The following is a 21,806-nucleotide window of genomic DNA, read 5'->3' as shown; positions in this document are numbered from 1 at the left end:
CTTTATCCAGACCTCTATAAATGCCCTTTTCCTCCCAGCTCTTTCCTGTATTTCCCTTGATTCTCCTCCTCCCACTATCATGCTCAGTCCCCACCAGGATTTCAGCACTTCCTGTTTGTTGCATTCCCCCTGATCATGCCCTACCAGGTCTCCCACACCCACTTCCCCACCAATTTGGATCGCTTGTTGTTCCCTTGTCCCTGGGTTTGTCAACACCTCTTCCCCTCCCCCCAAGTTGTATGTTTCATCGTTGCTACATTGCACCCTGACTGGCTCGTCTCCTTCCCCCAAACCCTTTTGTAAGGGGATGTCCAGTTGGCTACAGATGGGTCTTGGGTGCCCAATCTGCACTCCCCCTCATTCACAATGATTTGATTCTTTGTTCTTTGATGCCTGCTACCTGATCCCTTTGATACCTTGTGATCACACAGGCTGGTGTGCTTCTTCCATGTGTACTTTGTTGCTTCTGAGTTGGCCGCTTGTTTTCCTTTAAGCCTTTAATACCTCAGATGCTATCTTTTGATAGCCGGGCACCATCAGCTTTCTTCACCACATTTGCTTATGCACCCTCTTTGTCTTCAGCAATTGTGTCGGGAAGGTGAACATCATGAAATGCCATAAACTGACCTTTTACAGAAAAAAATTGTTGACTCCTTTAAGTTTTACAATGTACAGCATTGATATCTAACTTAACACATCTATTTTAATTAATATTATGCTTTGTATGTAGTGTTAAAGTTTCATAAGTTTTCATCTCTTCCTCACCCCTGTGCTTTGTGCTATTTTTTTTATGTATCCTTCATATTTAATAAATTATACTTTATTATTTTTGCTTTAAACAATTTTTTAATAAATTAACAAATACCAATAAAGTCTTCTATATGTCCCTACATATTTACAATTTCAAGTGTTCTTATTTCTTTATATAGTCGCAGCATTTTCCTTTAGTTTAAAAGACTTATTTCTGCATGCTTTATAATGGTCATATATTATGATAGCCTTTTCTTATATGAAAAAAAAAGTCCTTTTTACTTTCATTTTTCTTTAACTTCTACAGTTAAAGAAGCTTCTGTTTTCATATTTTAGAAATATTTTCACTGAATTATTAACAATTTTTCTTTCACATTTTAAAGAATATCGCATCTTATCTTGTGGTGATACATGACCATTTACAAGCTTTTAAGATTCTGGTTCTACTCATCCAAGTAGTAGTTGGAATATAGTTTTTGTAGACTACATTATGCCAACTGAGCTTGACATATTCTTAGATTATGTCCTGAGCCCTCAGGCCTTAATGATCCTGGGTTTGTGGGCCACCTTAATGGTGTGATGGTTTGGGTCTGAGAGAGAGAGAGGAATTGCCACAGATATGACTGGCAACAAGAATGGAGTTGTGGGAAGTTGAACCCTGGTTTTACTTCCAGATTCATTCTGATCTTTGCCACATAGTTAATGGTAAAGATAGCTCATCTATTTCATCACAGTAGTATTTTTGTTCATTCTTAATAATTGACCTTAAAGCCCCTGGTCTCGAACTTTTTTTTTAAGAACCTCTTTTTGTGGAAATATTTGTAATTAGATATTCAATATCTTTAGATTTTCTTTTTGTTTTGGTAAGTTATATTTTCAAGTAAAAACATTTGTTCATTAATCTACAATATCTGACTGCCTTAATTTGTTTATAACCTATTTAATAGCTATAGGATCTTTTATCAGTCTTTGTGTATTTTGAAACTTTTATTAAGTACATATACATTTTGTCTTGATGTATTTAATGCTTACTGTAATGAAATGTCACTACTTGCCTTTAGTAGTAATAAACAAAATAAAATCAAAACCCATTGCCACTGAATTGATTGCAACTAATAGCACCTCTATAGAATGAATTAGAATTGCCCTATAGAGTTTTTAAGACTGTAAATCTTATGGAAGCAAACTACAACATCTGTCACATGTGGAATGGTTGTTTTGCTCAAACCATTAAGCCTTCAATTAGTAGCACAGTGCTTTAACCACTGTCCCACCCAGACTCCCAAGTGACAAAAATCTGTTTTGTCTAATAATATAGCTATTTTAGCTTTCTCATGGTTAATAGCTTCTCCCGTCCTTTTACTTTCAGCCTATTTGTGTCTTTGGAATTAACAAAAGAAAAAAAATGTTTCTAGTCCACATATTTGAATCTTGCTTTGTTTTACATTTTAGTAATTTTTGCCTTTTCATCGGAGCCCATTTACATTTAATACAGTTAAACATATAGTTGCATTCAGAACTTCCATTTGCTATTTGTTCCCTGATTACCTACTTGTTCTAGTTCATCTATTCCTCCATTCTGCTGTATTTTATGTTCCAGCCATTTGTTTCCACTCCTCTGTTGTCTTTTTAGCTGTACCGTTTTGCATACCCCCCCCTCAAGTGATTTCTTTAGCGGCTACAATTGTTTTTAGTTGCTGTTGGGTTGATTCCAATGCGTGGCGCACCCATGTGTGTAGAATTGCTCATGTGGTTTCAAGGCCCTTTCAGAAGCAAATGGTCAGGTTTCTCTCCCATGGCCCCACTGCGTGGGTTCAAACTGCTAACCTTTTTGCCAGTAGCTGAGTGCTTAACCATTTGTACTAGCCAGAGATCATGTATTCATCCTTTTGTTTTTCATATTTTCATCTTTAACACAAATTATTAAGAGTTCATATTGAAATACTTAAGGTAAAATACAAAATCTTGCAGCATTTTAGTTCTGTTTACTTTTCCTCCATTTTTAGTGTCTTGTTGCCATAGACACGATATTTATGTTCATAATAAAAAGTGTTAACATGTTTACTTTATTAGAAGAAAACATAATGGTAATGTTTAAAAACCAAGTTTTCAAGAAAGAATTCTTAGATATGACAACCAAAGCTAAAGCAACAAAACATAAAATTGATAACTTTAAAACTGTTGTGCATCAAAAGACATCAACAAAGAGACAACCAACAGAATGAGAGAAGATATTTTGAACCACTTATCTGATAAGAGTTTGATTATCGGTTATATAAAGAACTATAATTTAACAACAAAAAAAAAAAAAACCCATTTTTTTAAATGATCAAAGGATTTGCATTGACATCTCTCCCAAAAAGACATACAGTTGGCCAGTAAGCACTCGACAAGATTCCCAATGTCACTAATCAGATACGGTGGTTATTGGATGCCATCAGGTCAATTCCAATGAACAGTAACCCTCTTGGGACAGAGTAGAACTGCCCTTATCATGTATTCATGGCATAATCTTTATGGCGGCAGATCACCAGGTCTTTCTCCTTATAGAATCACTGGGTAGGAAAACAGCTGAGTACTTAACCATTGGCCACCATGCTCCTTATGGAAATACAAATAAAACCTATTTGAGACCCCATTCCACCTTCAACCAGGATGGCTAATATCAGAAAACCGGTAAGTAACATATGGGAGAGGATGCAGAGAGTTGTAAAGTAGTATAACTACTGGGGAAATGGTTTGGCTGTTCATGAAAAAGATAAACAGAATTACCATATGACAGAATAATTCTACACCTACGGGGTAGTGGGCTTGTTAGACGGCACTGAGTTGGTTCGGACTCATAGCAACCCCAGGTTCAACAAATTGAAACACTGTCCAATCCGGCACCATCCTCACAGTCATTCCTATGTTTAAGCCCATTGCTACAGCCACGGTGTCAATTTATCTTGTTGGGGATCTTCATCTTTTTACTAAGATGATGTCAGTATGATGTTCTCACCAGGACTAGTTCATGCTTATGACATGGTTAAAGTACATGAAGTTGCACCATCCTCACTTCTAAGGAGCATTCTGGCTGTAGTTCCAACACACGTGTGTTTGTTCTGGCAGCCATGATATATTTAATACTTCACCAATGCCATTTCTCAATGGCATCCATTATTGTGTGGTCTTCTGTGGGAAACAGAACTGGGAAGAGAGTGTATGCGCGCAAAATCTCAACATTCATATGTTAAGGAGTCTGGGAGGCCATGACTCCCATGGAGGAAACCTTTATGTTCATGGGATGGGGAGGAGTCCCCCTCACATTCTCCTAGGTAAAAGTTATTCCCTTCATTGCCCTCTATTACTAATCCCAAATTTAAGGTGCTTTCTTTAAACGGTCACTTGCTATCAACTGCTTGAAAGCTATCTGCCTGAAGGTTGTCTTCCATCAAAAGCAATCAGACCCTCTTGTCTGTCCCCCAAGTAGGGCCTACTCCCTTCTGATAGGATCATTCCCTGATAGGATTGTTCTCCTAGAGAAGAGTTCAAAGACATCTAAGGTCAATCCAGGTCAGAGATGACCAAGTTAGGTGGCCATCTTGACTTTAGAACCCACCCACCTTGTTATATATGTGCCTTCCTGTCACATGTGTGCCTCTAGTACCACCCCTTCCTATTGGGTGTACACCACAACTCCTCCCCCGTCCTGTCACATGTATGCCTCTTATACAACTACTTCCTGTTACATATGTGCTTGCTTGCCCAAGATTACATAAGTCTGTTAGTCTCTTTACCCCTCAATTACACAACCACCCCTTGGACCCATTCAGGTGAGGGCAGGCTGGTCCCTCACAGTCTTCCTTACTCCTATAGAGCTTTATCATGTATGTGAGATGATTGAAAATGCCATGACTTGGTTCAGGCACACCCTAGTCTTCAAATTAACATCTTTGCTTTTTAAAAATGAAACACTTTAAGGAGATTCTTTGCAGCAGATTTGCCTAATGGAATACGTCATTTGATTTCCTTTCTGCTGCTTCCATAGGTATTGATTATAGATCCAGGTAAAATTAAATTCTTGACAACTATAATCTTTTCTCCATTTATTACAATGTTGCTTATTGATCCATTTTGTGAAGATTTTCATTTTCTTTATGTTGAACTGTAATCCATATTGAAGGTAGTAGTCTTTATCTACTTCCTGTTACATATGTGCTTACTTGCTCGAGATTACATAAGTCTGTTAGTCAATAAAGTATGGTCTCATTATGCTTCTGGTCATCATGGAGAGGTGAGCCCTTGCCTGCTTTGTCTTGTCTGATGTCTCCTTAACATCTTTAAGTACTTCAAGCCCTCTTAAATTTTGACAAGCGATGTTGTGTCATATGCATGTCACAGGTTTTGAAATCATGTTTTTTCCTGCAAAACATCGATATTGAAAGCAAAACATCTCATAAGTGGAGCTTAAGAAAGTGTTTTTGCCTCATGGTAAATCCTACTGTAATCAGGTTTGATTCCAACTCATAGTGATCATGTACAGGGTTTCTAAGGCTGAAAGTCTTTATGGGAACAGATGGCCTTGTCTTCCATGTGCAGCTGTTGGGTTTGAAATGTAGAGCTTGTGGTTTCTGTCCAATGCTTACCAGAAAGTGCTCCCTTGTGATATGTAGTACCTGTGTAACAATACTTCTATCATTGGACCTGTAGTATCCTCTTACAGATATATGTTAACATGCCTCTGAAGCCTAACTTTTTATGTGCATGGGAAGTGTTCTAGCACTCAAGTGAACGAAAACAGTCTGGAGGTACAACATGACAATGGTAAATATTTTCAGAATGAGGTATTCCATGGTAGGTAGTTCTCCCTTGATTTTTTATCTTTTCCCTATAATATAAATCACAAAACAAATGATAGGCTTCCTTTTTATTTACATATGAATGTTACAAAGAAACGGAACTAATTTCCAGTGTCCATTCAACTGGTTTCAATCATAGTACCAATCTTGCAGGGATCAGTGTCATTCAAAGATGTGACTGTGAACTTCACGCAGGAGGAGTGGCAGCACCTGGGTCCTGCTCAGAAGACTCTGTACATGGATGTGATGTTAGAAAACTATTGCCACCTTGTTTCTGTAGGTAAGAAACACTTTAAAAAAACTTTCTGTAGCATATATTTAGTTTCAAAGTGTCTGATCATAAATTACTTTGGGTTACAAATTGATTGTGGCTTCATTTGCCCAGTGTGGGCTGCTAAGTTTACTGATACACAAATGAGTACCTTAATTTTTCAGCACTGAACCTGCATCTTAATCATTTTCCAAATGTAAGGTCAGCAGTTTGAAACCACTAGCTGCACCATGGACGCAGTTCTATCCCCAACCTATAGGGTTACTATGAGTCAGAATTGAATAAATGGCAGTGAGTTTTGTTTTTCATTTATTGAAACCCAACAACTGAACCTTAGTCTTATCTTTCCTGACTAGGTTGTCATATGACCAAGCCTGATGTGATCCTCAAGTTGGAGCGGGGTGAAGAGCCATGGACATCGTTTGCAGGGCATCCCTATTTAGGTGAGTTTCTGAGTCCCAAGCAGATATTATCTAGTAGAAATTAAAATTTAAAGCAGTGAGGTTGTGTATGGCATCTTTGAAATGTGTTAGGAGTATCTTTTTTTAAAGGCTCCTAATCTTTTGGGGGGAGGGGGAAGACCCTCAAGATGGATTGACACATTGACAATGGACTGAAATATAACAATTGTCATTATGGTGCAGGACCGGGCAGTATTTCATTCTGTTGTGCATAAGGTCACTATGAGTAAGAATTGGCTTTACAGCACCTAATAGCAATCTTTGAAATAACCATAGTTCATATATCACAAACTTAAGGTCATATATTCAAATATCACTCTTCAAATGCATTTTTCCAAAGGTGCTTGATATTATAAGACATATCTCACTCTTGTTTTTGTTGTTGCATGCCAATTTATAGCAATGCCTTGTGAAAGAGTAGAACTGACCCCAACATTTCCTTAGATATAATCTTTACAGAAACAATTTGCCACATCTTTCACTTATGGAGCTGCTAGTGAGTTTAAACCATGAACTTTTAGGTTAGCAACTGAGTACTTAACCATTGCATCATCAGGGCCCCTTTTTTTTGCTCTTAATTTACTCAAAATGAATTACATGCCTCCCTTCTTTTAGCACTTTTTCTTGATTTTTGTCCATTTTTAAGCGTTCTCAGGCTACTATCTTCTAGTCATTAAAACAGATTTCTTTTTAAATATTTTTATTGGGGGCTCTTACATCTCTTATCACAATCCATATATTCCTCCAATGTGTCAGGCACATTTACACATATGCCGCCATCATCATTTTCAAAGCATTCTCTTCCCACTTGAGCCCCTGATATCAGCTCCCCATTTCTTACCCCTCCCTCATGAACCCTTGATAAGTTATGGATTATTTTTTTCCACATCTTACATCGTCCTCTGTCACCCCTCACCCACTTTTCTATTATCCATCCCCCTGAGAGGGGGTTATAGGTTGATTCTTGTGATCAGTTCCCTTTCTCCCCCAACCCTCCCCTAATCCTCCTGTTATCTCTACTCTCCTTGTTGCCCCCTGAGGGGTTTATCTATCCTGGATTCCCTGTGTTGTGGGCCCTTATCTGTAGCAGTGTGCATGCTCTGGTCTAATCCAATTTGTAAGATAGACTTGAGGTCATGATAGTGGGGTGAAGGAAGCACCAAACAACTAGAGGAAAGGTGTGTGTTTCATCAGTTTTATACTGCACCCTGACTGGTTCATCTTTCCCCTGTGACCCCTCTGTAAGGGGGCATCCAATTGTCTACAGATAGGCATTGGGTCTCTACTCCATGCACCCCCCCCCTCATTCACATTGGGTATGGTTTTATTCTGGGTCTTAGATGCCTGATACCTAATCCCATGGATACCTCATGATCACACAGGTTGGTGTGCTTCTTCCATGTGGGCTTTGTTGCTTCTGAGCTAGATGGCCACTTGTTTATCTTCAAGCCCTTAAGACCCCAGATGCTATATCTTTTGATAGCCTGGCACCATCAGCTTTCTTCACCACATTTGTTTATACACACATTTGTCTTCAGTGATTGTGGTTGGGAAAGTGAGCATGACAGAATGCTGGATTGTAAAACAGAGTGTTCTTATGTTAAGAGAGTACTTGAGTTGAGGCCCAAAAGACAGATTTCTTATTGCCACTGCCATTTAGATGATTCTGACTCATAGAGACCCGATAAACAGAATAGAATCTACCCCTCTGGGTTCCTAAGGCTGTCAAGTTTTATAGGAGCAAAAGGCATCATCTTCCAAAGGCTATCGCAATAAGACCTTGTCTGGTCTTTGAAACTTGATTTCTCCTTCTTGCTTAAAACTTCTGCTAATTTCCCCATATGGCCTAGTACTTAACCATTGCACCACCAGGGCTCCTTTATTCTGCTCTTAACTTACTCAGAATGAATTACATGAGACTCTTCTTTTAGAACTTTTTCTTTTAAAGGCCCTCCATATATATATATGGTTTGTCATCACATCTGTTTTTATTGTGTTGTGTTCTTCCTTCCAGGTCCCACATATATTTTTAAAACCTGAGATATTTTTCCTCCAGCAGTATTTCATATCACATTCATCTTTGCTTTTTCTGAATTCCAGTACTAATTACTATGATACATACATAGAATTCTTGGATATGACCTCTAATTTGATTGCACATGGTTTTTGCTTAAGGATTCTTTCCTCCATATATGTGATCTTCTGTTTGAATTTTCTTTACTGTAATATGGAGCATGTTTTAATTTAGTAGTACCTCATTAATTGTCCCAGGAGCTACGAATGAGTGGTATTTTTTTCAACTATATGGAAAGTATGTACCGAAAAAGTTCTTTTCAGTATATCCTCTCTGGTCATGTAGATTCTAACTGAAATGCTATAATATAAACAAAGAATGCTTCAGTGGATATAGCTAATCAAATATTCCTTTCTATGAACATAGAGTATCAAAAACCTATGCTTTCTATGGAATATTTATAATTCAGAAGAAGGTTATGAAAATAATCATTAAATGCCCTTTTCAAGCCATAGTTTTTACATTTTAAAGGAAATAATGTTGACGGGCATAAAATGAAGAGGTTGTAAAATCATGACAATGGCAATTTCTTGAAGAGTTTATAAATATGAATAGATAAGACTATAAGGCTGCCAGAATAAACCAGCCTCTAACAACTGAGGATCCTTAGGCGCAATTGTGCAGCAATAATATATAAAGGTCATAATAAAGGCATAGAGAATAGGAAAGATAGGAGAGAGTAAAATAAAGGAGTCAGATACATTCATGGTAGCATGCTCACCTCCGCAACGGCCGTGATCCCAGCAGCCAGGTCCACGCAGAGACAAAGAATATATTTCTAACCAAGGCTTATATCTATTTAGAGGGCGTGCAAGCCCCTCTGATTACAAGTAACCACATAAGTAACAGGAAGGGGCTGTCCAATAGGCATATGTGGTGCAACAAGAAGGGATGAGTTAGGGGTGTGCATCCAATAGGAAGGGGAGGGACTAGAGGTTCACATGTGACAAGATGAGTGGATCCTAGATTCAAGATTGCATTTTACACAATTGATGTATGTGTGGATTGTAATAAGAGTTGTATGAGCCCCTAATAAAATGATTTAAAAAGAAAAGTACAGTTATAAATTTATAAGAGTAACGGTGAATATAAGTGAACGGTAAAAAATGAATCTGACCCTTATGGTTCCTCATATAGAAAACTAGAGTTTAAGGATGTTACTGCACTAAGGAAAAATTTTAACTAGTCTTTCCTTAAACTCAGAAAACCAAGTAACCAAACTGAAAAGAAGAATAATTAAAATTGATAGTCCAGAGAGTCTTATTGATAATTCTGAAAGAATTAATTGATAATAACAGCTTTCTGAATACAACAGTGAATATTTTTACATTGCTTTTGAAATGTTTTCCTTCTGTTAAAAGAAAGAATTATTTTCAGCTATATGGAAGACCAGAACCTTCCATATATTTTTTCTAAAGTATAAGACTATAAGATTATTCTGTAAACACTAGAAAAGTAATGCTAGAAAAAAATTAATTTGCTGTTGTTGGCTGCATGTAAGAGAGTGCATATGAAACCTACTGAAAGTGCTTTAAATGAATAATCTAGGGATGAATATATGAATGTGTAGCCTGTGATCTGTATCCTATAAAAGTAATCCATCCTTGTAGATTCTTTTTTCATCCTACTTAAACTTTACTGCTCTTGATAAGCTCACTCTATTGCTCCTGAGTCGATCAATCCAAGTAACAGTCCCTCTTCTACCATATTTGTCTTCTGCTCACAACTTCTTGTGTTAATTTTATTTTCTCTATAAAGCTCAGGTGTAAAAGCTAGTATTCATCACATTGAAGTCTCTTTTCACATTGAAACAGAACTCGTGTTTATGTTTTGTGGGTTTCCCTAATCAAAAGATAATGTCTTACGTCCTTTTTAGGTCACATATTCTAGGCTTGAAACTAGTCAGCTCTAATACTATTCCATTCCAATCACAGATGTGAAGATTCACAAATTTTTGTTAACTTGTATTCTTTTCTAGAAAAAAACTGGAAAGCTGAAGACTTCGTATTGAAATCCAAGGAACATCAAGATAAATATTCTAGATCACTTGTACTTCTCAACCACAAAAAAATTATTAAGGAAAAATGTAATATATATGAGAAGACATTTACTTTAAGCAAAAGCCCTGTTAATTCAATAAATCTCTCTTCTGAATATGGTACGCATAAAACAATTTTGGAAAATGTTTCAAAATTGATCATCAATAATTTAAGCCCTGCAAGAAGGAGATTTGGTGACTGTAATGGATACAGGAATTCATTCCTCAATACTAAGCAAGAGACAGCACATCCTGGAGTTATCTCCCATAATCAAAATGGGAGAGCTCTTAGTCATAATGAATTGCTTATTCGGTATCAGAAGATAGAAACTCCAACACAGCCACTTGGATATAATGAACATGAGAAATCCTTTCATAAAAATGGAGAGTTAATTACACATAATAGAGCTTACAGAGGGGGAAACTCATCTGAATATTGTAAAAGGAGACAAGCAACAAATATTGAAAAAAAACACACGTGCACTGAATGTGGAAAATCCTTCTGCAGAAAGTCAGTATTGATTCTACATCAGGGAATTCACACAGAGGAAAAACCTTATCAATGTCATCAATGCGGAAATGCATTTAGAAGAAAGTCTTATCTCATTGATCATCAAAGAACTCACACAGGAGAGAAACCCTTTGTTTGTAATGAATGCGGTAAGTCCTTCCGTCTAAAGACAGCCCTCACTGATCATCAGAGAACACATACAGGGGAGAAATCATATGAATGTTCAGAATGTAGGAATGCTTTTAGGTTGAAGTCACACCTCATTCGTCATCAAAGAACTCATACAGGAGAAAAACCATATGAATGCAATGAATGTGGGAAGTCCTTCCGCCAGAAGACAACACTCTCTTTACATCAGAGAATTCACACAGGGGAAAAACCCTATATTTGTAAAGAATGTGGGAAGTCTTTCCACCAAAAGGCAAACCTTACTGTGCATCAGAGGACACACACAGGGGAGAAGCCTTATATTTGTAGTAAATGTGGGAAGTCATTTACCCAGAAGACAACCCTTGCTCTTCATGAGAAAACTCATAATGAGGAGAAACCCTATGTTTGTAATGAATGTGGAAAGTCCTTTCGCCAAAAGACAACTCTGGTAGCACATCAGAGAACACATACAGGGGAAAAGTCTTATGAATGTCCTCATTGTGGGAAGGCCTTTAGGATGAAGTCATACCTCATTGATCATCATAGAACTCACACAGGAGAAAAACCATATGAATGTAATGAATGTGGGAAATCCTTCAGTCAGAAGACAAATCTCAATCTACATCAGAGAATTCACACAGGGGAGAAACCATATATTTGTAGTGAGTGTGGAAAATCCTTTCGCCAGAAAGCAACCCTCACTGTACATCAGAAAATACATACCGGGCAGAAATCCTATGAATGTTCTCAGTGTGGGAAAGCCTTTAGCAGGAAGTCTTATCTGATTCATCATCAAAGAACTCATACAGGGGAGAAACCATATAAATGTAATGAGTGTGGAAAGTGTTTTCGTCAGAAGACAAATCTCATTGTGCATCAAAGAACTCACACAGGAGAAAAACCCTATATTTGTCATGAGTGTGGCAGATCTTTTAGTTACAAGAGAAACCTCATTGCCCATCAGATAACTCATACAGGAGAAAACAGAAATGCAATAAATAAAGTAACTTCTTTGTAAAGCCTTTTAAAGTAATTTTAAACATTTTAAAAGCATGCTTAAACATGTTAAAATTGTCATCACAATTATAATAATTTAATTATCTACTGCTTGTTAGCATATAAAATGGATATGAACTCCAGGAGAAATGAAGCTATTTTTGTAAGTTTCAGTGACTGTTAAATCAGTTATTTTACACACACACATTCTTTCGGAGACTTCAATAAGTTTGTGGAAAAGTTCCATAAATAACACTTTTCCATGAACTTTTAAAGCCCTCTTCTGTATTTATATAAGGGTAAGTGAAAAAGCATAGCAAGTATGGTTTCAGTTAATAAATGCTCTGATTTATTTTAAATAAATTTTTAAAACATCTCTGATTAGTGATAAGCTGCAGACAAGGTTTTCAGTAGTACGTTTGTCTTGATCTCATTAGGTGACCTTAAGATACAACCAAACAATATGACAAAATAATAATAATTTATAAATTATCAAGGGTTCATGAGGGAAGGAATAGTGTGGACTGAGGGGGGAAAATGAGTTGATATCAAGGGCTCAAGTAGAAAGCAAATGTTTTGGGAATGATGATGGAAACATGTACAAATGTGCTTGACACAATGGATGGATAGATGGATTGTGATAAGAATTGTACGAACCCCGAATAAAATGATTTTTTTAATTTAAATTTGATACAAAAAAAATACAACCAAACAATACCTCTGAGGGGATCTGCTGAGCCAGTTAAATTCAAGACAGAGAGGTCAGCTTAGAAGGTCATGCAAACGGCTTTGGGGTCCGAGTCTTGCACAGCGACAGTCCTCACCCTGCCAGTGAGCGTGGCACTGCAAGCGGCACACCGGCTGCGATCTGCAGCTTGCATGCGCTCTCAGCGGCCCACAAGCCCTGCCCTGCGTGACACTGGGGTCCTGGGTCAGCCGCGGTGGGGTCACTGCGCTCTGGCAGAGCTCTGCTCTCTGGCCAGACTCTGCTCTCGGTGCGCAAGTTCACAGACAAACGAATGGGTAACGACAGAAAATGGTGTTGGAACAGTGGGGATCAGCAATTTTGCACAGGAAGCTTTGGGAGATGTTTACTGTAGTCTTCCTGAAGTTGGGACAAAGGTGCACAAACAGGATGAGTTTGGTGCTCTGGAAAGTGTGAAAGCTGCTAGTGAACTCTACTCTCCTTTATCAGGAGAAGTCACAGAAATGAATGACGCACTTACAGAGCATCCAGGGCTTGTGAACTAATCCTGTTACGAAGATGGCTGGCTGATCAAGATGACACTGACTAATCCTTCAGAACTTGAAATAAAACTAATGAGTGAAGAGGCCTATTAAAAACATAAAATCCGTATGAGCTCCTAATAAAATGGTTTTTTAAGAAATACATAAAATCCATCAAGGAGTGAAAATGGAACCCCTGAATAAAGTACAATGAAACAACTTTTGCCAGTTGTCTTAAATTAGTGGTGGAAAGAATTAAAATAGCTTTTAGCAGTACCACTGGAACAGAGAAACTAGTTGGGGCAACTATGCTATTGGAAGAAAGTACCCCTTAACTTCCTAATGATTGCCCAGAAACACTATGCACACTTTTTCTCATAGTAGCCTGTGATTTTTATGTTAGGATCTAGTTATAATATTCAGAAGTCATGAAATGAGCTGTGGTTAGAATAGTCACAAAACGATGTAACCCAAAAGGTGCATTGTTATCTTAAGCCTCCTATAACATAGCTACTGCTGATATCCAGACCTGGGTTTGGGCCAGGATACTTAATTCTCTTCCTGCTGGAAATGACTGAGTGGAGATAAGTTTTTATTAATTGTACAGTATCAGCTAAAGAACAACACAATTTTAAGTTTGCAATACACTTGCCTTTACTGGTGCTATTTTTATACAATGAAGCAACAGCCTTGCAGCAACATAAGAAACCATTTAATAAAACCTGCAGCTTCTTCCTTAAAAAAACAAATGAAAAAATAAAATGGCTTTTGGTATCCCAAAGGGGTAATCTTGATAGATTTTCTCAAAAGACCTAAGACAGTTCCAGGAGCTTATTTTGAAGAAGTTTTAAGAAAATTGAAAACTGTCCAGAGAAAATTTTTCCAATTATGATAATGCTCATTCTTGTAGGGTAGCAAGTGCTATCCTGTGAGAATTCATTGGGAAATTATACACTTAAAAGCCCTGACCTTCCCCCTTCAGACTTTTTTGTTCTTGAAAATAGAAAACACTTCAATTTTACCCTTCAAAGATGCCAAAACTGCCATTTTGATGTGGTGTAAATCAGAGGGCAGAATTATTCCAGAAAGAATTAGAGAAATGGAAACACCTCCTTCAGAGGTATATAGACCTGGATGGAGGGGAGGATATGTCAATAAACGAGAGTTTCACATTTTGATGTTTTTGTTTAAAGCTTTAATAAAACAAAGTGTTTTTTTTTGTTTTTTTTTCGGTTTTTTTTTTTTTTTAAACATTTTATTAGGGGCTCATACAACTGTTATCCCAATCCATACACACATCAATTGTGTAAAGCGTATTTGTACATCATTTCTCAAAACATTTTCTCTCCATTTAAACCCCCGACATTAGGTCCTCATTTTCCCCCTCCCTCCCCGCTCCCCCCTCCCACATGAGCCCTTGATAGTTTATAAATTGGTATTTTGTCATATCTTGCCCTGTCCAACGTCTCCCTTCATCCACTTTTCGGTTGTCTGTCCCCCAGGGAGGAGGTCACACACAGTTCCATGTAATCGGTTCCCTCTTTCCTACCCATTCTCCCTTTACCCTCCCTGAATAAAACAAAGTTTTATAGCAACTTTTTTACTCACCTTCTTACACGCAGAGGAAAAGTGAAAAATAATCATGAATACCAAGAGAAGGAAAATGTGATTTATATTTGTATTCTTTGGAGCAAAAAGCTGTTAGGTATTATTTCCAAAAATAACCACTTCCATGACATATTAATATCAGAATATAGTTTTGCATGTTTTTAATCTTTGTATTTTATAATACATCATGATTTAATTTTTTGTTGCACTCAATATGTTTAAGATTCATACATTATTCCATATGGCAGTAGTATATTTTCATTCTGTATACTATTCATTTTAAGAATACACTATTTGGTTGGTGGACATTTATATTTTTTTTATTACGCTAAATAAAAACACTGCTATACGTACTCTTGTATATGTCTTTTAGTCTGTTTACATGTGTTTGTTGTTTTATAACCCAAGGTCAACAGTTCAAAACCACCAAGTGCTCTTTGGGAGAAATATGAAGCTTTCTATTCGCATATAAAATTACATACAGTCTTGGAAACCCACAGGAGCAGTTCTACCCTGGCCTATATGGTCACTATGAGTCAGAATGGACTCGATGGCAGTGAGTTTTGAGTTTGGAAGGTTTGTGTAAGGATTTATCACATATGAGAGTGTCAGTCAAACATGCTAGTCCTTTGTCAATATGAATTATTTACTTTGAGAACAAAAATAACCAATGTAGAAAGGTCTGCAGCAGTTTTCAAACGAGAATTCCTATGAGAATCTATAATGCTACAGCTGTGAGAAGATCTAAAATATTGGATATATCTATAATAGATGTAGAAAGCTTTTAGCTTACCCAAAACCAGTGATTTTTTTACAGGTGAGAAGTATTTTTTTTTTAAATCATGATGCCAGTAGTACTTTTGATTATAGTTTTCACCTTATTCAACATCAAGGGAATTCATAGAAAAGAAAAATAGGTTAAGGGAAATAAACGAGGGAGATAGAAAAAAAGGAGAGGGTAACAGCAAGCCATTAGGAGATTTGATGAGATGGTGAGTGTAAAAATGATCAGATCTATAAACCCTACCTAGTTCGCAATTAAAAACAATAAGTTCAGGAATAAACAAAGTTTATGCTGCTGAATGTCAGGCTACCAGTGAAAGTCATTAGGATATGAGATGCTAGGAGAAATTACCAGATACCCATCAGAGGACACCAGCTTCCTAGTTTTTAATGTAAAGTGGATCCAAGTGTATCTCACATTTATTTTCAATTTTTAAAAATTTTATTGGGGGCTCTTACAGCTCTTATAACAAACCATGCATCAGTTTTGTCAAGCACATTTGTACATATGTTGCCATCATCCTTTTTTTCTTTTTTTGCCATCATCCTTTTCAACGCATTTTCTTTCTACTTAAGCCCTTGGTATCAGCTCCTCAGTTTTTACCTCCTTCCCACCCTCATAAATGCTCGATAAATTATAAACTATGATGATCTTACACTGTCCACTGTCTCCTTTCACGCATTTCTATTGTTCATTACCCTGGATGTGTGTGTTTAGGAATTAATATGCCAATCTTTGTGATAAGTTCCCCCTTCTTCTACCTTCCCCCTACCCTCATAGTATCACTACTCCCATTACTGTTCCTGAGGGGTTTATCTGTCCTGGATGCTGTGTGTCAAGAGCTCTTTACCAGTGTACATGCTCTGGTCTAGCCAGATTTGTAAGTTAGAACTAGTGTCATGGGAGTAGTGAGGAAGCAATAAAGAACTAGAAGAATGTTGTACGTTTCCTCGGTGCTATACTGCACCCTGACTGGCTTGTCCCTTCCTTGTGACCATTCTGTGAGGGGATGTCCAATTTTCTACAGAAGGGCTTTGGATCTCCACTCTGTCCCCCACCCTGTTTCTCGTCGATATGATTGTTTCTTTTGGACCTTCTGATCCTGTTGCCACCTCATGATCTCACAGGCTGGTGTGCTTCTTCCATGTGGGCTTTTTGATTCTCAACTAGATGGCCACTTGTTTATCTCCAAGCCTTTAAGACCCCAGATGCTATACCTTTTGATAGCCGGGCACCATCAGCTTTCTTCAAATTTACTTATGCACCCATTTTTGTCTTTAGCGATCACATCAGGAAGGTGAGCATCACAGAATAATGAGTTATTAGAACATAGTGTTCTTGTGTTGAAGGAGTACCTAAATAGAGGCCCAATGTCCATCTGCTACCTTAATACTTAACATTATATCATTGAGAGGTTGGAGATGGAGGCACAGAACAGAGATAGAATTTAGCGGGGAATGTGAAGTTGAGAAAGATTTTATTGAGGCAGGGAAAGAACTCCTGGGAGGGAAGCGAGAGCAGAGAAGGACGGGGGCATCTTGAGCTCCCAGGTGGGTTCTGAGACCCAACGAGTTAGGTCAGGGAGATCGCGCCTGGCAGTGAGGCAGTGGGATACACACATAGGGCTTGAGCCAAGGATGTATGTACTGAGTGGGGAAGGAAGACCTGGTGCTGCAGTTGCAGGGTCTGAGTCAGGATGTGGTCTGTGAGTAAATTGTCCTGGAACACTAAGAGAAGGGGCTGTACAGACATGGACTGGAGAGATAAGCTCCTTGGAATGCTGAAGGCAGGGACTGCACAGTCCAGCTCTGGCTTTGAGAGGCAGGAAGAAGGGGCCTCACAGTCCAGCAGGCTATCTTTCGAAAGAGCTGCAGGAAGCGGCTGCATGGTCTGGAACCAGCCCCAAGAATTATTACATATAAATATCCTTACATAGGTATGTGCCTGTATTTATACCTCTAAAAATGTCCTTTACCTTCTAGTTCTTTCCTCCATTTCCAAAGGTCAGTTCTTTTTTTTTTTTTAATCATTTTATTAGGGGCTCATACAACTCTTATCACAATCCATACACACATCAATTGTGTAAAGCGCCTTTGTACATTCATTGCCATCATCATTCTCAAAACGTTTCCTCTTCACTTAAGCCCACGGCATTAGGTCCTCATTTTTCCCAAAGGTCAGTTCTTAAGCCCCTTCAAAAAAGGAAGGAAATGAGTGGGGGTGGAAATTGGAAGGTATAGAACTTATAAAAGGATGAGAAGTATTTTCTATAAAATTCACCTTTACCTTGCTTGATCTAGCCCACAGAAATTATGTGGGTCTCTGAATATTCTAAATGAAAAATTATTGGAGAGATTATGATGCTTGAAAATTGAAAATCTGCCAAAGTTGTAACTTTTATAACATCTTTCTTTGAGCAATTAGAATAGTGTTTTTTAAAACATATTGGGGGGAAAGTAATGACAGCCAACATTCACTCTATGTATAATAAAACGGTATAAATTTAAATAAGCACTAAGTTGATATAAGCCAAACTGTATTAAGTAGATACAAACTAAATCTTAATAATTAAGAAAAACACTGCATGGTACCAGTATATGACACTGAAAATATTAAACAAGTTTCTACTGAAAGCAACTTCCAATTGGTAGCAAATGAAAACCAGCTTTCAGTCCTGGGGTTCTGATTACCACCAAAAGATTAGTGGTAGATGATGAGAAATGACAGGATAAAATTTTAGACTTAAAAGAGGCATGGCAGCAAAATAGATGATACTTTGCCTAATGGGACATACCATTTAGTTTTTGCTTTAATGGTCAGGCTGTATTTGACTGAGGAGCCCTACTGGTGTTGTGAAATGAGCATTGGGCTGCTAACCACAAAATTGGTGGCTCAAAATCACCAGCTGATCTCAGGGAGAAAATAAGGTTGTATGCTTCCATAAAGATTTACATGTTTCTGGAAGAAGCACACCAGCCTGCATGATCACGAGGTGCCGAAGGAATCAGTTATCAGGCATCAAAGAACAAAAAAATCATACCATTGTGTGCTCACCTCCATGATACAATCGCTGAAGACAAATAGGTGCATAAGCAAATGTGGCAAAGAAAGCCGATGGTGCCGTAGTATTAAAAGATAGAGAGTCTGGGGTCTTAAAGGCAAACACGTGGCCATCTAGCTCAGAAGCAACAAAACCCACATGGAAGAGGCACACCAGCCTGTGCGATCACGAGGTGTTGAAGGGATCAGGTATAATGCCATCATCAGAACAAAAAATCATATTGTGAATGAGGGGGAGTGCGGAGTGGAGACCCAAAGCCCATCTGTAGGCAATTGGAAATCTCCTTATGGAAGGGTCGCGTGGAGGAGATGAGCCAGTCAGGGTGCAGTGTAGCAACAATGAAACATACAAAGTTCCTCTAGTTCCTAAATGCTTCCTCCCCCACCAACTATCATGATCCCAATTCTACCTTACAAATCTGGCTAGACCAGATACAGATAGGAACTGGAAACACAGGGAATCCAGGGCGGATGATCCCTTCAGGACCAGTGGTGCATGTGGTGATAGCGGGAGGGTAGAGAGAGGGCAGGTTGGAAAGGGGGAATCGATTACAAGGAACTATATGTGACCTCCTCCCTGGGGGACGGACAACAGAAAAGTGGGTGAAGGGAAACGTCAGACAGTACAAGATATGACAAAATATTAATTTATAAATTATCAGGGGTTCATGAGGGAGGGGCCAGCAGGGAGAAAGGGGAAAATGAGGAGCTTGATGCCAGTGGGTAGAGCAAATGTTTTAAGAATGATGAGGGCAATGAATGTACAAATGTGCTTTACACAATTGATGTATGTATGGATTTTGATGAGTTGTATAAGCCCCTAATAACATGATTTTTTTTAAAAAGGAAACCTAGAGATTATATTTTGTTTGGAAGTAAATACATCTATATGAGGGAGGTTCACATATTCATGAGAAAATAGAATTAAGTGATAATGGATCTTTCTACAAACTTAATTTTTTTTTCTACAAACATTTTAAATGGCTACTTCTCATCAGATCTTATACAATACAGGGATAACTATAGGATCCAGTTGACCCAAAAGGGTTAACATTTCAAATTTGATTGTATTCTAAGAAAATAGCTAAAGATACATTTGAAAAACAATGGCAAGATAAATGAAGCACTGAGAATAATTATATTTAAACATGACTGGCTCTAAAATGGCTATAGTCATGCTCATAATCAGCTAGTTCAAAAAGCCGATGTTTTCATTAACCTTTAAAGCAAGATAGATGGTAATGAAGATGATACTAGGGGATAAATTGTGTGCTGTGTGGAGCAGGAGGATTTCTCCCAAGCTGTCTCCTCCAAATAATATGTACCAACCAGACTTAGCTGCTTGAGTATGACTGTACACTAGGTGGTCAGTGAAAGTAGGTCAGAGGTTATTCTCCTTAACATCAGCCATCTACAGCAACCAGACTGTATAGTCTGACTCACCCTAAGTAGGGCCCACTCCCTTCTGACATTGTTCCCTTGAAGCAGTGCCCAAAGGCAAGCCCGGGACCATTCTAAGATGACTAAGCTTATCGAGTACAGGGTCCACCCATCTTGCCACACATGCTCCCCTATTCCCTCTTCTTACTATTGCGCGTTCACCCCTAGGTCATCCCCCTCCTATTGCTTGTATTGCCTATGTTACAACCCCTCTCTATGACATAGGTTGTTATCTGCTATCAGGGGGCTTGCATGCCTCCCAGGATAGTAATTGTTTTATTGTATGAGACACCAGAATGATCAAACCTGTTCAAGGATGAATTGTACTGCCCCTCTCTGTGATGCATGATGCTGTGATGTATCCCCCTAAAGTGATATGATGCATGGTTAGCAATAAATAAGGAGGCTCCCTGGTTCTCAGGAGGGCTGCTCCCATGAAGGAGGAGGATGAGGGCGGCTGCTCCTGCGAGGGAGGCGGCTCCTGCTCTGATGGCCGGGTTCCCCCACCCCCACGAGGACCACCAAGCTGGGCTGAGGTGAGCAATGCTACCATGTAATATGTCTGACTGTATTATTGCATTATCTCTCATGCTCTCAATGACTTTAATATAATGCTTATATATCTCAACCATACAATTGTGCTTACTGAACCCGCGGGTAGTATTAATAGCAGCGGGTGGGGGCTGGCCCCTCACCCCATCCCCCCCATTGACATTTTAATTTAATACTACAGTATGCAGGGATGGGTCTTGGATTTCCAAGTACAATCCAGAGCAAGGTCCTTTCAAAACAGTGGCTCCCCAGGGGAATCTACTGGAGCAGTTTAGTTCAAGGCAGAGAGGTCAGCTCAGAAGGTTATGTTTTGGGATTCCAAAAGGGTAATCCTGAAAGGTTTTCTTCAAAGGACACAGGTTGATCATGGGGTAGGAATGGCTTGTGAAGAAATTTTAAGAAAATTGAAAATTCCATTGGTGGAGAAAGGTCAGGAAAGTGCACCAAGGAAATTGCTTCCAACATGACAATGAATGTCTCTGCTCATTCTTTGATGGTAGAAAATGCCCATTCCAAAGAAAGGTGAACCAACAGAATGCTCAAACTATAGAACAAGATCATTGATTCACATGCAAGTAAAGTTTTGCTAAAGATCATCCAACAGTTGCAGCAGTACCTTGACAGGAGCCTGCCCGGATTCAGAAGAGGCTGTGGTACAGGGGATATTACTGATGTCAGATGGATCTTGGCTCAAAGCAGAGAATACCAGAAAGATGTTTGTGTTTTATTGACTATGGCAAGGCATTTGTCTGTGTGGATCATAACAAACTTGTACCAGGCTTAAGAGGCAGTTGTGTGAACAGAATGGAATACTGCATGGTTTAAAATCAGGAAAGGTGTGCAACAATTGTACCCTCTCACCATACTTACTCATCTGTATCCTGAGCAAATACTCAGAGAAACTGGATTATACAAAGAATGTGGCACCAGGATTGAAGGAATACATTTTTTTAAACATTTTATTAGGGGCTCATACAACTGTTATCCCAATCCATACACACATCAATTGTGTAAAGCGCATCTGTACATCGTTTCTCAAAACA

General features: G+C 38.4%; 2 protein-coding genes across 8 annotated transcripts in view; both read left to right on the top strand.

Moving 5' to 3' along the window:
* The window catches only part of LOC123522002 (zinc finger protein 567), an 88,842-nt gene extending 76,727 nt beyond the window's left edge, over nucleotides 1–12,115 (top strand). For 3 of the 7 annotated variants that reach the window (XM_045292864.1, XM_045292866.1, XM_045292865.1), the window contains 4 exons: nucleotides 3,301–3,426; nucleotides 5,745–5,871; nucleotides 6,219–6,305; nucleotides 10,376–12,115. In XM_045292864.1, the coding sequence (XP_045148799.1) occupies nucleotides 3,406–3,426; nucleotides 5,745–5,871; nucleotides 6,219–6,305; nucleotides 10,376–12,114 (1,974 nt within the window). In that variant the 5' untranslated portion in view covers nucleotides 3,301–3,405 and the 3' untranslated portion in view covers nucleotide 12,115. The remainder of the gene's footprint in view (nucleotides 1–3,300; nucleotides 3,427–5,744; nucleotides 5,872–6,218; nucleotides 6,306–10,375) is intronic. The other 4 variants (XM_045292869.1, XM_045292867.1, XM_045292868.1 and 1 more) reach the window with 2 other exon arrangements.
* A 754-nt stretch (nucleotides 12,116–12,869) lies between these two features.
* On the top strand, nucleotides 12,870–13,343 carry LOC123521989 (glycine cleavage system H protein, mitochondrial-like). Its single transcript, XM_045292718.1, has one exon. It carries the CDS (start codon nucleotides 12,870–12,872, stop codon nucleotides 13,341–13,343), a length of 474 nt encoding a protein of 157 aa, XP_045148653.1.
* The last annotated feature ends 8,463 nt before the right edge of the window (nucleotides 13,344–21,806 follow it).

This window comes from Echinops telfairi, unplaced genomic scaffold (assembly GCF_000313985.2).
Source record: "Echinops telfairi isolate 266 unplaced genomic scaffold, ASM31398v2 ScPeMD7_655;HRSCAF=1070, whole genome shotgun sequence".
Taxonomy (NCBI): domain Eukaryota; kingdom Metazoa; phylum Chordata; class Mammalia; order Afrosoricida; family Tenrecidae; genus Echinops; species Echinops telfairi.
This window is presented reverse-complemented; position numbering and strand designations above follow the sequence as displayed.

Bases quoted from the DNA above. Each gene is read 5' to 3' on its own strand.
- LOC123521989 (XM_045292718.1), top strand. From the start codon at position 12,870: ATGCAAACGGCTTTGGGGTCCGAGTCTTGCACAGCGACAGTCCTCACC.